Here is a 14,808-nt window from a genome sequence, read left to right as displayed (position 1 = left end):
AAACTAGGGAGGGACAGGTTTCAGCTTAGTAACGTTAAGGGCAAGCATGTACTCTGATGAGAGCAGTGAAACTTTCCCCCTCATGCTCCCAGCCTCCACTCCCTTCCGGACTCCTTGCCTTGCAAAAGTGTGCGCAGACCCGGCAGACCACTGTGGAGAGGTTCAGGATTTGGGGGGCTTTGTTTTTAACAATCTAACGAAGAAAAGGTTTTGTTTGTTTTTTCAAATCTTGGCTGATCGCTCTACTAAACCCAAGTAGGACTACAGTGCAAGTTTCCCTTCACTAACGAACTTTTACTCATTTGGATTAATCAGATAGATTATGGAAAAGCTTGTGAGAGAGCGCCTTTCCTTAGCGCGCGGGATACGCACGGTCCTTCTGGCACTCGTACTTTGCGCGCAGGCTTGTTTTGGCTTTTCGGTCGCTGGACAGCAGGAGAGCACCTGCGAGGCCAATGGCAGCATTTACTACATGGGAGAATGGTATTTCCTGGACTCTGATCACTGCACTCAATGTGAGTGCACCGCTGAGGGCTCCGTGTGTGCCCGCACTGAATGCACCTCTCTCCCAGCTGCATGTATCCACGTTAGCCACTACCCCACCGACTGCTGCCCCAGGTGTGAAAAAATTGGGTGCGAGTATCGAGGGGTGGTGTACGAGCTAGGACAGAACTTCCAGGTAAGTCAGTGCCACATAAATAAACATAACCTATTGGAAAGGTCTAAAAATTTGTCTTTTTAGGCCTAATTTTTTTTTTTTTTACACTTTTTCTATATTTACTTTGATATACGTTTGTGAATCATCAGGCTTTGAAGAAAATGTAAGAGGGTTACAGGTGTGCATTGGTTGAGACGTCCATCGATAATAGTTTAGTTTTGTAAGAATAGTGCTCAAAGTAGCTGCAACTATTTAGAAAATGGCCTACAAGTGAAAATGTCAGCATCGTCATCCTAAAATGAAGCACCTTAGTGCGCTTATGTCAATAGTATTATTTAAGTAAATCTTTTTGACGTCAAAGCTGTAGTAACTGTACTGTACTGTAAAGGCATCACAGCAATAACAGTGTACAAGAACATTATAAGAATACATTATTCGAAAGAATGACTTGAACACTAATAATAACAACACTTAATAGAAGCTCTAAAATGTAATTATTATCTAAATAATCTGAATATCATAGAGATATTCTAGTAACACAAGGGAGCACCAGTTGGTGTTTAAACTTTGGGTCTTCTGGTCTCGCCCCATTGTTCCCAATCGTTGTCTCTGAATGCATGTGTCAGAACCAAATGAGGATGAGCTTTGATGAATACTAAAGCCTAAACCAGATATCCGTTTGTATGTAATGATTATGCAGTATTAAATTGGAGGTAAATGGCGCCCCCTTTTGAGTTGGTACGAGGATTAGTACACGCTTTAAAAAGGATACCATTATACATAATTCGTGTGCTTGCTAGGAGTGACTAACCCGCATTTACATCACGAGGAGATTAGGAAATGATCCCTGCTGGGTTTCAGTGTATGCGTGTGTTTGTGTCGGTGTGTGTGTTTTCCAGCCATCAGAATGTGAGCAGTGCACTTGTGACAGTGATGGCATTGCCCGCTGTCTTGTGGCAGATTGTGCGCCTCCACCATGTGTCAACCCTGTCTATCAGCCTGGGAAGTGCTGCCCTGAATGCAAGGAGGGTATGTTAAAAACACAGTTTAATAAAAGTAGAAAGTAAAAAAAAAAAACACTCACAGACAGCATCACAGAGAGAACATTTATCTTTTTTTTTTTTATAATTTGAGCACAGTTTTCAAATGTTGTCATTTAGACCCACTCTAGTGTGGTCTTGTCTTGTTTTTGAAAATTGGTTTAAAATAGGGATGAGTGTAGTTACACAATGCTATCCATTTGACTGATTATGTGTAGTATCTGTTAAGTTCCAATTACCTGTTCTTCTCTTCTCCCCAAAGGTCCTAACTGCTATGTTGATGGATCACGCAGTAAAGTGATTCCTGCAGGAGAGCCCATCTGGGTTGACTCCTGCACCAAGTGTCGTTGTCACGACGGCCAAGATGCTGGTTACTGGGAGGGAAACCGCCTCGCCACCTGTTCCCGCCTCAGAAACTGTAAACCTCACCAGCCGCCCACCCAGAAAAACTGATTCTCTGTCAGTAGGTAGACTGTCAGAGGTCTACATTTCTTAAAATACATGTTGTTTAAAGAAGCAGTATGTTAATGTACTGTACAGTACTGTGCAAATGTCTTAAGCCACCGGTTCTTTCTTTTTCTTTTTGCTAGAAAAATGGGAAATAGCTGCATAGATTTATTTAAACTTGTGCAAACACACATAGAAATACATAATAAAAGGCAAAAACAGAGTTTGTACTATGCAGTGGAAGGGCATCTGTCAAGGAGTGAATAACAGATGGATCAGCTGAAAGGCCACATACAACTCTCAGGTCCTGTGTCAGGTCTTTGCTGGACTTTAAGATGCTGTTTATATGCTGCAGATTTTTGTTTGAGACTGCCACTTTTCCTCCACTTGTCCAGTTCCTCAAATTCCTTAAGTTCACACTGCACACAATGTCAAAATATGACAAGTTTTCTGCTAGAAGTTCTTTCGGACCTTCGCTTCTTGTTGGTGCAAAAATACTATTTTCTGTCTCTCAGATTGTGTTAACTTTGATATTTTTTGTATCATGTGCCTAAACATATGATTTTAAATTTGCTAAATTGTCTCTTATCTAATCTCTCTTACACTGGTTCATCTCTTGAGTTTTTTATTTTATTTTATAAAAGACCGCCCTTCAAAAATAATCAAAACAGCAAAGACCGTCCAAAACGGTCCAAAGAAAAAAAATTGCAAAGCCTCTCAAAGTTTGGAGAACTATTGCTCAGACCAATTTGAAAAATTACAATAAAGCCTGCCTACTTTGAAACAAAATATAAAGAATGACATGTGGCTCAAGACTTTTGCACAGCATTGTACCTTAGGCAACAGGACAAGGATACCTAATCCAACATTTCAGTGTAACAAACAACACTAAAGCTGTCACTGACAGGACACTAGCTGAGAATTACAAGAACTTCAAAAACACAAAATTAGGTTCCAGTAATGTTGTTTTGAATGGACAACAAACACTCCAACACTTGTTCCCAATACCTGCACTACTACAGAAGAATCTTTAATGAAACAAATCTAACAGGAACAAGTAAATTAAACGACCCTTGAGTAGTGGCCTTCCTATCATGATTGGTGTTTTTCTGAGAGAGAGAGATGAGTGGGCTATTGCAGACCTTGGGGAGGACCAAGGAGGTATTTCAAGCATCAGAACAAAGCCAATGTAATTATTGAATGACAAGAAATGATAATTGACCTGTCACCAGCTGATGCAGCAGTAAAATGCATGCATCACTGTGATGCAATTTAGACTAGGAAACAGCAGAACGGAGCAATAAACAACTTTGTGTCTGTTCTATAAATATTGTAGTTCAATTTCCATGCTAATTGAAATATAATGTATGAGAGTATGGCCTGACATATGACTGTACAGTAGTTGTAGACAAGTGTAATATTTGAAAGCAGGGGTTCATTTAGGAGAATGTGATTTGTACATGTACACTGTAGAGCAGAAAAAAAACAACAATCTGTAACTCGCAGCTTTGCTCATTTTTCACAAGAAAGGTGTAGCTTTGATACAAACAACCTTCTACATTATTTGCACTCTCCAAGTGGAAAATTATGATTTTCTGTTTTCAGAATGAAATGTAGCATGAAGTATATTGTCTTTTTTTTTTTTTAAACAGAAACATTGATAGGCAGCAGGCCTACCTTCTGTAATTTGTCATCATTTCTCACTTTGATCATGAGGGACATTTCATAGAAAAAAAACAAAAGTGATTTCAAGTTTAAAACTCTGTGTTTACTGCTTTGACATTACATAATAATCTCGGGCTGCTGCTGCCTGCATCAGTGCCATTGATCCATTGTAGCTAAATATCATTAATAAGCAGACGCTGTGTTTGTATTTCACAAAATATGAAAGAATTCCTACAAGTGCAGCTTTCAATTTACTGGCTGATATGAAGGGAACTGATGTGATGTGATGCTGCATACCTTTTTTGATAATCCATACAGGTGTGCAGAGAAAATGTGCAAAGATTCTTCAAATTAAAACTCCTTTTTCATGCCCATTAAACTTGTCTGTTTTGAATTGCTTCTTTTTACTCCGAGTGACTCATTTACTGTGCTTCTGTCTGTGAGGACACCTGCCCGATGCCCCTGCAGAGCTTTTCTGCTGACAATGGGAAACAAGCAGCTTCCTGGAAAAAAAACAACAACGATAAAGAACCAGTAAACTAAAACAACAAGAGGACGAAAAGGCTTTCGTGTTGTCGACTTAACTAGAGGACAGAATTTAATTCAGTTTTATTTATATTATTATGAGCAATATATGTGGGAAGTGACAGTGGGAAGGGAAAACTCCCTTTTAACAGGAGGAAACCTCCAGCAGTGCAAAGCTCAGGGAGGGGCAGTCATTTTCCGTGACTGTTTGGGGCTGAGTGGAGGAAGACAGGTCAAACAGAGTATAAGAATAGAGCCTGAGAACAACTAATGAATAAATGCAGAATGGTGTAAAAACCTACGAAGGGTGAAGAAGAAGCACTCAGGAGAGAAAAGAGGAAAAAAGTCTGCAGAAGTTCAACTGGACTGTTTGAGATCAAGAGGAAATATTCAAAGAAACATGAAACACACCATCATCACAGGATCTTTTTAACTGCAGATTTATTGATTGTATAGAAAAAGTAGGTTTGATATGATTTAATGCATTCTATATAAGATATAACATTTTCAACATTCAATGTACAAAAAGAAAAAAAAACATACAGGTACAGGAAATCTTTAAAAACACCCACAGGCCTGAAAGTCCCGTCTGCCATCGGCAGCAGATGAACAAAAAAAGTATCAGAAAAAAAGCGCTTTGAATAGTTGAACCACCAGGTTTACCTGACAGCTGGAACAGCTTCAAAAGTCAAAAAGTCCAACAAGAAACATCAAGCACTCCTCGTGGTTCTTTCAAATACTACTTATGCTAAAGTTTCTTCTGCTGATTTTTACATCTTTAACCCACATTTTATACACACTGCACTGCACCCATCCCTCTCCTGCTTTAAATTATACCTTTTTTCAACTTTCTGTCAACTTCTCATCTCATAAAGGCTTCCCAGAAGGATTGATCTTACATTTAAAGGGACACTCCACAAATTTTACAGTTCAGTCTATTTGTTTAGGTGTGACTTGAAATACCACAGTGCCCATGAATTCCTGCTGCCTTTGCCATCGAGGAGAAGGCAGCTGGAACTGTGTTTTGAACTCTAGTTCAAAGTGACTTAAAAGGTGTTGAACCCACTCATAGTTGATCCACAGTTAAGGGCAGAGCATGCAACAACATTTTAAGCCCATGCAAAATGAACCCAGCGAATATGAGTCAAATTCTTTATTAATCTTTTGGTAAACAGGGAAGTAATTTTAATTCTTTTTAAAGGGTTTTTTTCTTGACTGCCCAAAATGTCCAATTGCACTTACCAACTCTATGAAAGATTTTTAAACTTCTATTTTAAAGCTAACCGCACAGCTGGGATATGTTGGCCGGAGTGGCCACAACTTTACAAAGCACATTAAATTGCTGCACTGTCCCTTTGATATGGCGAGAATGATGAAAATAGTGATGCCATCATTTTATCTGCCTTTAATCTTTGATTATGTTTAGATAACACAACAGGTTTATAAGACAAATTTTTAAAAAAATGATGACTGCATTAGAATTGAAACTAGTCCTTAAAATGTCATCCCACATCCCTCAACAATGACTTAAAAGAAGAACATGATATAGAGGTGAATGAATCTGTAATATTGCACTGCGTGAGCTGTAAACACTTTAGAGAAGGGATCGTTGTTGACCCCTGTGTGCAGTCTGACAACACAAAAACTCACCAGGAGACTACTGCTTAAAAAACAAAAAAATAGGATCAAAGCACAGAGAGAAAAGTGAAAAATAAAATGACGACATCCAAAGAGGACATGAAAAGAAGGGAGACAAGGATGGGGATGTGTGCCGAAAAAGAAGAAAATGGAGATACAGTAAGTGGCCGGGACTTCACAGACTCAAAGAGAGGCCCTGTCAATATCTATTGAAAGTCGAAGCACCCTTGTGAGGCACGGCTGCGCATCACAAAGCACAACAGTGTGCCATTGCCACAAACAACCTAAACTGGCAGAGTACAAAAGAAGAGGCATTGAAAAGGGAGATGGTGCAAAAAAAAAAAGAAAAGGGGAGGGCTGGACAGTTTGAATGAACATGTGTGCTCGGGTGTGTGTGTGTGTGCAGAAAAGAGCGTTGATACCTTCCAATAAGCTTGAGGCAAAGATAACAGAGAGACAAACAGATGGGAACAGTTTTGCCTCAAGGCTAACCAAAGAGGAGGCCAACGGTGCTCGATTTTCACCAAAATAAAAGCCCCAAATTGTTCTCTGTGGTTCAAATTGCAGTCGCAAGACTTTATGCAAACCCCCTGCCACTTTCATGAAAACATACTACAAATGCTTTCTTTATTTTTTGCACCGAAACAAACATTTAAATATTTTCAATCTCAAAACACACATTTCTATCGCGTCATCTTTGCCCAAAAGAAAGAATTCAAGATAACCTTCCCTTCCCCTTAGCACACATCACTTCTAAAGGCATCAGTTTGGTGTTTAGGCGTCAACAATAACAACACTGACAGTACAGACCAGGAAAAGAAAACAGAGGAAGAAGAAAAGCAAAGCATCAAAGTACAAAACAGTCAAAGACTTCAATGCGGTGATGGAAGAAATGACAGATGTAAACATGAGACAAAAAGTTCCAGAACTTTAAATAAAAAAAGGATTAATTTAGCCCATCGATTGTGAAATCTGAATGCGTGATAAAACCGTTTAGCATGTAGGCTTGACAGCTGATGTTGATAAAATCTGAAGCAGCAATAGGGACGTCAGTCATACTGCTCAAACTGTAACTTCTCATTACTGCCCTAAAATTAACAATTTCCACCAGCACCTTATAATTTCCTCCGTCCGGATATGATCGTCTCCTGCTAAACGATTGACAGGAGAGATAGCAGAGAGATAAAACGGCATATTAATATTATAGTATCAACGGACTATTAATGAATTGTGACACTTAAAAAAAAAAAGACTACCAAGTTAGATTGTAGGCTTAAAAGAGACCTTGAGAATTATTTCACCTTGTCCTGCCCGTGGAGCCGCTTGTAAATCTTACAAGAGTCAGCTTTTGTATTCACGCTGCTTTTTTCTCATAAAACATAACTGACAGCTCATTTCTTCGACATCCCACCGAGCAAAAACCTGTTCAAAAGACGGCGGGATGACGGCGGGAGACAATTTTGCCAGATGTCTGAACGACATCAAGATTTGGTTAAAAAGTAAAGGATGAACAGCAGGATGACATCAATCCATTGATGAACAGATCGATGGATTGATGTCCCTTTTTTGTCGATTGTTGTTTTGTAGATTCAAACATGGAACCTTCTCGTTATGAGGCTGCGGCGCTCATCCTGCTCCTACTGTGCTGCTCTAGCATGCTGGAACAATGTGTTTAGCCTCTCCAGAGGTGTACACAAATACCATCACTATGCAACACACAATGAGAATAAAAACATCATTTACATGTGTATACACACTTGAAGTTCGGTCCATAATTTGTTGGACAAAGACATAATTTTTTACAATTATGTGCACAGTGCAGTGGGTTTTAATCAATAGGTGGCTGAAGTGCAGACTTTCAGCTTCAAATTCCAATTCAAGGGGTTTAACAAAAAGTTTGAATCAATGGCTTAGGAATTACATCAATTTTTTAAAAACTATTAACCAAACCAGCGTAATTTTAAAGATTTTTTTAATACTTTCATGAAACTCCTTTGCAGTCGATAACTGCTTGGAGTCGAGAACCCAAGGACATCACCAAATGCAGTGTTTCCTCCCTTGAGATGGCTCGGCTTTTACTACAACCACCTTCCACTGCTGCTTGTTTGTGGGGCTTTCTGTTTTTGTATTTAATAACTGAAAAGCTCTGTTGGGCTGAAATAAGGTCACCGACTTCGTCATTGAAGAATCTCTAATTCCTTTGCCTGTAAAGGAAAAACTCTTGGGTTGCTTTCTCAGATTGCTTTGGGTCATTATCCATTTGCACTTTGGTTGAATCTGAGCAGAGAGCATAGTGTGTACACTTCACAATTCACTTGTGTAATTAGGGGTCTTAGATCTTGTTATAAGACGTCTGTATTTCCATTCATGAAGGTGTCTCATGATTGTGGACTTTGACAATGATACCATTACCTCCTTGAGTTCATTCTTGATTTCGTTAGACAAGAAGTTGTTTTTCTTAACATCCGTGTTATCATTCACTTTAGTTGTCTTCTTTGTCTTTCAGGCCTTTTGGTGTTGCTGCGCTGGTCAGTGCATCCATTGTTTTTAAGAATGAACCAGACTTTTGATTTGGAAAAGGTTTTTGCTGTGTCACTGATAGGTTTATCTTAGTTTTTCAACCTAATAATGGCCTCCCTCACTTGCACTTACATCTCTCTTGGCGTCATATTTGAAATTACTTTGAAGAGCTGTAACTTGAGATATTATGTCTGGTTCACTTGTTGTGAAAAAACAAGATAACAGACCTCACCTGGCCATGAAACTGCCTTTCAGCCAATTGTCCAAATAACTTTGAGCCTTTGAAAAATTGGGGACGGCATATAAAAGTGGCTGAATTTCCTAAATGGTTAATGCAAAACCTCTGCAATGCAATCAGATCTGGATTGGGTGATTTAAAACCACTGTGGTGGTATACAAATGACAAAATCTGTGTCTTTGCCCAACAAATTTTGCACATATCTGTACAGGTTGCCCAGTAATATTAGCCTATTTGGTAAAAAACGTTCACTTTTGGACCAAATTTAAAACTTTTAAGACACCCAAACAAAACAAATTTCACCCCCTGACTTTTCAACCAAATTTAGCGTTAACAGTGACATTAGCTAAAAGAAAACCAACACCAGTGGATGTCTGGAGCTTTGGGGAATACTGTATATGCAGAAAATATGGTAAATTTCCAATATCTTTTAAAGGAGTATTAGCTCAATGTTGACTTTAAAGTGCATATTAGCAAAATAAACTGAAAAAAAAGAAGTTTCCAGAAGTATAATCTCCTTATGTGCTGCAGGGGGTCAAAATCATAACTGAGCTGTCAGTATGTATCAGACCTGCTGTCTTCAGTTCTTCCATTTGATTTCAAATGCTCTCCAAAGATAGTTTCAGTACACTGCATACAGGAGAAACCCTTTCATCCTTTCAGTTTATTTACTGTTGTTGAAAAACTCTCAACAAGTCAGCTTCTGCTTCCAGAGTTTAACTTCATATATATGTATAAAAACAGAGAACAAAAAGAGAGTTCCCGGTCGTCTGTAGCGGCTGACAAACGTGTTTCATCAGCATGTTCATGTGTCACCAGCACTCATTTGAGTCTTCTGCTGTAGATGCAGGCACAATACACATTCATTAATTGATAGCAGAGGGTTTGATTGAGTAATTAGATCCAAACAAGTCATTCCCTGACGAAAATGTCCAAAGCAAATTGTCTGTTAGCATCACAGGACAAGAGACACTGATGTCTCTGATATGCAAGCCATTAGACACAGTAACACAGTTCATCGCTGCATGTCAGTACGTTGTGGTAATGTTACAGCTTGACTCCAGGGGCTGTTAATGCGCACAAAGTTAGTTCTTTCTTGCATTTTCAAAGTATGCATGAAAACAGTCTGTGTGTTTTCTCATGGAGACAGTTTTAAGACGTTACGAGAAATCCATCGTCAACATTTAAGAAAGTGTTACGTGACACACCAGCAGTTCCTGTCAATGCTCGCTGTCAACATGCCATCGGTTGCCCTCCAGTTTGATAGGAAAACTTAAGTTTGACGCCACTGATAATCCACCTTTGGTCCACAAGTTATTCATTCTGCAGTCATTGATTGTTACAGGTGTGATAGCACCCACTGTCTGCTTCAAGAAGTTGTTGGTGGAAAGAGCCTGAGTCCTAAAAGAGAGAAATATCAAGCTGAATAGAGTGGAAACAAGGCAGAAAGAGACACTATGATGTGCTTGCGACAAGTTTTGCTCTCTTATTTTCAATTTCATATTCTTTCAGATGCCTGTGAGACACTCTCAGTTTTCTTTCCGTCCTTTAAGTTCTCTTCTTTCACATCTTCCTCTCGCTAGGCCAGTTGCATCCTCCCCCACATCGTCCACTTTCTCTCTTTCATTTCTTCTAGCCCTTAATGGGCCGAGGTGGTGGCTTGCCGATCTCCACGGAGATGTTCGTGTACAGAGGATACTTCTTGACTTGAACCAGTCTGTAGGTCAGAGAGCTGATGCCGTCCTTCTTCATTGTGTTCTTGGTGTTCTGTATTTTGTTGAATCTAATGGAGTAAATGAAGAGAGGGAAGGAAGGGCAGGGAGAGAGCAGGAAATGAAGGAGACAATCAAGAATATTAGATTCAGTTCAGTGTAAGTTAAAAACAAAACAAAAACAGGAGTACCAGATAAAAAGTACCAGGTACCAGGTTACAGCCCAAGTTCGGTTACAGTTACAGCAATGCTGCAATGTGGATGAGAAAATATAAATCAATCGTTTCTTCTCGTCAACTGTTTTTTTTATTCTACGAAAAGCAACCAGATGCCTGACACACTGCTAAGGACTTTTGCGAGATCTCGCAAAAGTCCGTCTTAATTTTTTTCCCGTATATAACCTTTGTATATTTGCAAACCCTTAAAACTGCATCTGAAAGTTGTGCCAAGTTTGGTCATTTTTTCCATCCTCTAATCCAATTCCGGGTTGCGGCGGCACAGAGCACAGCTGCTTTATTTTGCAGGCGCACTTTTAATGGAATATGCAATGCACAAATATACACAAAAGATCATATTCTGTGCACAGGACACTGCAGAGATTGGAAATAACTTAAAGACAGGGGATAAACTAGTCCAGAAAGCATTCAAGGCAAATAAAAACAAAACAAAAACAGATATTAGAAAAGATTAAACTTTCAAAAACATGCATGAACTCCATCTGCAATGTGCTGCTGTGCACATTTAACCAATATGATGAAAAGAGCCCGATGTCTACTGGCTAAAGTTTCCTAAAAGTTAAGAAAATAGAGCATCTGATTTTTTCCCCAAGCTGATCGTGACCAACAGGTGGTGCTGTGGCCTAGCACAGGGACTCAGAGAACAGGATGATCTATAATATCTACCTGGGTTTGTCTGTCTTATGCCGGGATATCTTTTTCCATGGGCTGTGATTCAGCAGTTACATCAGAAAGCGCTCTGATTTTGGTATTAAAGATGGGGGGAAAAATTCACACAGTGTGTCAGGCAGTTACACAGAGCGGCTGCTGAGCCTCAGTTCAGCATGTGATGCAACCTTTGGCATTAAAACAGATTCATAACACAAACACGGCTGTCACCCTTGTAGTAGCATGAGTTTTTGCAGGCATTCAGAATGGAAATGAGGCCACAGTGTCTACCAGCGTGTTTACACTCTTGTCTTAAAATCTCTTCCTTTTTTTTTTTTTTTTTTTTTTTGAGGTCTCTGAGCAGAGAAAGAGCTGATGTGTGCAAACACCCAGAACTCCACACTCACTTTCAAAAGACAGCCGTGACTGACTGCAACAAAAGATGTCTTCTTAATGATATGCTTGGACATGCAACTGGAGATGACACTTCAGTCCGACATGGACCAGTGAGTCTACAGATCCTTGTCAGAGCTGACGAGCAAAGATCTCTCTTCTCTTCCTGCATTCTGTCTCTCTCAAATCAAATCAAAAATCTTTATTGGCATGAATGGAAGCTGGGTAAAAAAAACGTTGTCAAGCATCTTCCTGCTGCACAATATACAATACAGTAACATATACATAGAATCACGTGTTCTCTGACTTCTACAAAAAGACGGCACTTTTACCTGGAAGGAGGGGGAATTCATTTAGGAGAAAGAGAAAGGAAGCAGAAGAGGAATGGGAGCGTGTTTAAGGTAAAATAGAGGTTGGATGACAGGGAAGAAAAATGAAGGACAGATAGGCGATGAGATAAACATGTCTGGGTGTGACAGATGGATGGCGATATACTGATATTAAAAATAAAGCGAATGAAGGGGGGAAAAGCTAAATCTTTGGATGACTCTATCATACGAAGAATATTAAACACAATCCCTGCCTACATTCAGTATAAAGAATATCTAATACATGTAAATAGAGCTGGGCGATATGAGATTTTTTCATATCACGATATGTTTTTTTCATTTCAGGCGATAACGATATCTATCACGATATAAGCCAAATAACTATATTTGTAAGATTTAAATGTGCCGTTGCTCACAAGTAAAATGTGAAATAATCAGCAGCTTGTTTTTATTTAAATATTTATTTCCCATAATAAGTTCAACAGGGTAGATGTACTTAAGGAACATGAGACTTTTTCAGATAAATAAAGGCAAATATTGCAAACTACACAAAAGGCAGCCGCTAAAGCGTTTAAGTTTCAAAATAGGACAAACGAAACAGACTAAATTGTCAATTCCACTTAGAAACAAAATATTAATTCTAAAAATAAATCTTAGTTTGTTTTACAGAAGAACAGACAAAACTGACTAACTTTTGTCAACATCAAATAAACTGAGAACTAAAAGGAAATTCTCAATCTCTCCTTGTTGTATAGCTGAGCTTTTCAAACAGTTTTAACAGTTACTTTAGTCTGACAAAAGCCGAATGACGAATTAGCGCTTCCAGTCAGAGACTGAGGCTACGTCCACACGTACACGGGTATTTTTGAAAACGGAGATTTTCCGTTTTCGTTTTAAAAAAATAATCCCGTCCACACATAAAGGCAGAAATGAAGGAAAACGCTGCTATGAACATGCCAAAGCAGCAGGTGGCGCTAGATTCCTAACCGTGCAGAAATGTTGGCCAATCAGAAGTCTAGAAGCCTCTGTGGGAAAAAGTAAACAAAGCTGGGGCATAGAAGCAGAACCGAGTCGTATGTGTGGAGGGACAGTAACTTTGTGTATATGTAAGCATTTAAACACTGCAGAGAGTAGAATTAACAGTAACAGTATTGTAGAAATTCATTTCACTGAAACAATAACGTGGCGCACAGTGTGACGCATGCACCAGTTTATTGTATTTCCAGACTTGCTTTCGGCACAATTTACAGTGCACGCTACTCTGTTTTTTGTCAGACTTGAAATAGCCGAAATACCTTCACACTACGGAACTTCTATGGCTCTTCCGTTTGACAATCTCTCCGGCATTGGAACCATCATCTGTTTTCTCTTCGGTCACGCTCGGTTGATTTTTCTAGTCGGCACACTCATTTCCTCCATTACGAGCTGGCTCCATTACCCGCTGGCTGCTTCCCAAACAAACACACGTGCGGCTTGGCACTTGTGCTGTACGTAACAAGTCACGCGACGTGACGCTGCGGCTGTGATTGGTTCGGCTCTGCGCTACTTAATTTGGATTGGCTGACCTTTTTTTTTTCTTTTTTTTTTTTTTGAGGACAAGAGCTGCGAGGTCTATCGCGATAGCTTAATTTCTCTATCGAGTAAAAGTTATATCGCGATACATATCGTTATCGTTCTATCGCCCAGCTCTACATGTAAACACACACATACAGGCACACCCTGTAGGTTACCTTATGTATCCTTTCAAAGCTCTTGGACTTACTTTCTAGAGTTAGAGGGCGAGACAAAGACATCCTCGTTACATATTCATTAGCCTGATTTCCAGACGTCCTGACTGGGCTAAGTAAAGCTCCTTTTTAATTCCACTGAGGGTCTCACAGGAAAACATTTCTGGTTAAGAATCTCAACAATAGATTGTCGTGCCAGCTAATCAGGGTTATTTTGCTCTAGTGTCACATTTTGAGTTGGCCCACTTAACCTTGTTTGAAAAAAAAAATCTTAAAAGAAGAGTTTGGGTAACTCATTTGGTTCTTTCTTAAGAAAGAAAGGTTTTACAGGACTCTAATGCAGTACTGCGAAAAGTAAAAAGTATATCAATAACTTTTAAGAACCACATTTTGCAGGAATATCTTGAAGTAATTGTATTCTGTATGACTTTTGGTCCATTCTTCTTTACAATGCTGCTTCAGTTCTTCGAGGTTTGTAGGCTTCTTTAATTTGCTGTATGCATAGCTCTATGACAGCTCTATGACAGCACTTTACTCAGGTCAAGGTCTAGACTTTGACTGGGTTATTGCAGCATCTTGATTGTATTCTGTTCATTTGTAGATTTGTTGCTGTCCTTGGGACCATTGTCCTGTTGATTTGACCCAATTTAGGACAAGCTTTAGCTCTCAGAAAGATAGCCTCACATTTAAATCTAGAATACTTTAGTAGACAGGCATGGTCTGACTAGCCTTCCAAATAAGCCAAACATGTTCAGTCAATTTCTAATTGTACTGCCATGAACTGAGATGTATCTTTTAAAAAATTTCTTTGAGCAATGCAAGGTCTGACTTTTGGGTGAATTTACTGGGAGATCCACTTCTGGGAAGATTGTGGCATTGTGTTAACACACACCTGAATGCTTCAGACCAGCAAGCTGCCAAAACATTTAAGCCAAAAGTTTTTCAATTAATCAGGTGCATTTAATTAGTAGCAGCTGCTTGCTACATACCCACACTCAAAAAAATCTGTTGTTGGATGAACACAATTTAATC

At 39.3% G+C, this 14,808-nt stretch overlaps 2 protein-coding genes across 3 annotated transcripts in view; one reads left to right on the top strand and one right to left on the bottom strand.

The window, feature by feature from the left end:
• Positions 1–33: 33 nt before the first annotated feature.
• LOC308412626 (von Willebrand factor C domain-containing protein 2-like) lies at positions 34–4,189 on the top strand. Its single transcript, XM_080907129.1, has 3 exons — positions 34–679; positions 1,558–1,687; positions 1,961–4,189. Exons 1-3 carry the CDS (start codon positions 323–325, stop codon positions 2,149–2,151), a joined length of 678 nt encoding a protein of 225 aa, XP_080763255.1. The 5' UTR covers positions 34–322; the 3' UTR covers positions 2,152–4,189.
• A 586-nt stretch (positions 4,190–4,775) lies between these two features.
• Positions 4,776–14,808, bottom strand: part of b4galt2 (UDP-Gal:betaGlcNAc beta 1,4- galactosyltransferase, polypeptide 2) — a 239,931-nt gene continuing 229,898 nt past the window's right edge. Inside the window, exons 8-9 of one of the 2 annotated variants that reach the window (XR_013974581.1) lie at positions 9,940–10,514; positions 4,776–9,569 (exon numbers count right to left, since the gene is read on the bottom strand). Coding sequence is in view for 1 of the 2 variants with exons in the window: in XM_080906855.1 (XP_080762981.1) it covers positions 10,364–10,514 (151 nt within the window). In the remaining variant the exon portion in view is untranslated. Of the gene's footprint in view, positions 10,515–14,808 lie in introns of both variants that reach the window. The other variant, XM_080906855.1, reaches the window with a different exon arrangement.

The sequence above is a fragment of the Rhamphochromis sp. 'chilingali' genome, assembly GCF_963969265.1.
Source record: "Rhamphochromis sp. 'chilingali' genome assembly, chromosome: 16".
NCBI classification, from domain to species: domain Eukaryota; kingdom Metazoa; phylum Chordata; class Actinopteri; order Cichliformes; family Cichlidae; genus Rhamphochromis; species Rhamphochromis sp. 'chilingali'.
Note: the sequence above shows the minus strand (reverse complement) of the source record. Positions and strands in the feature narration are given on the sequence as shown.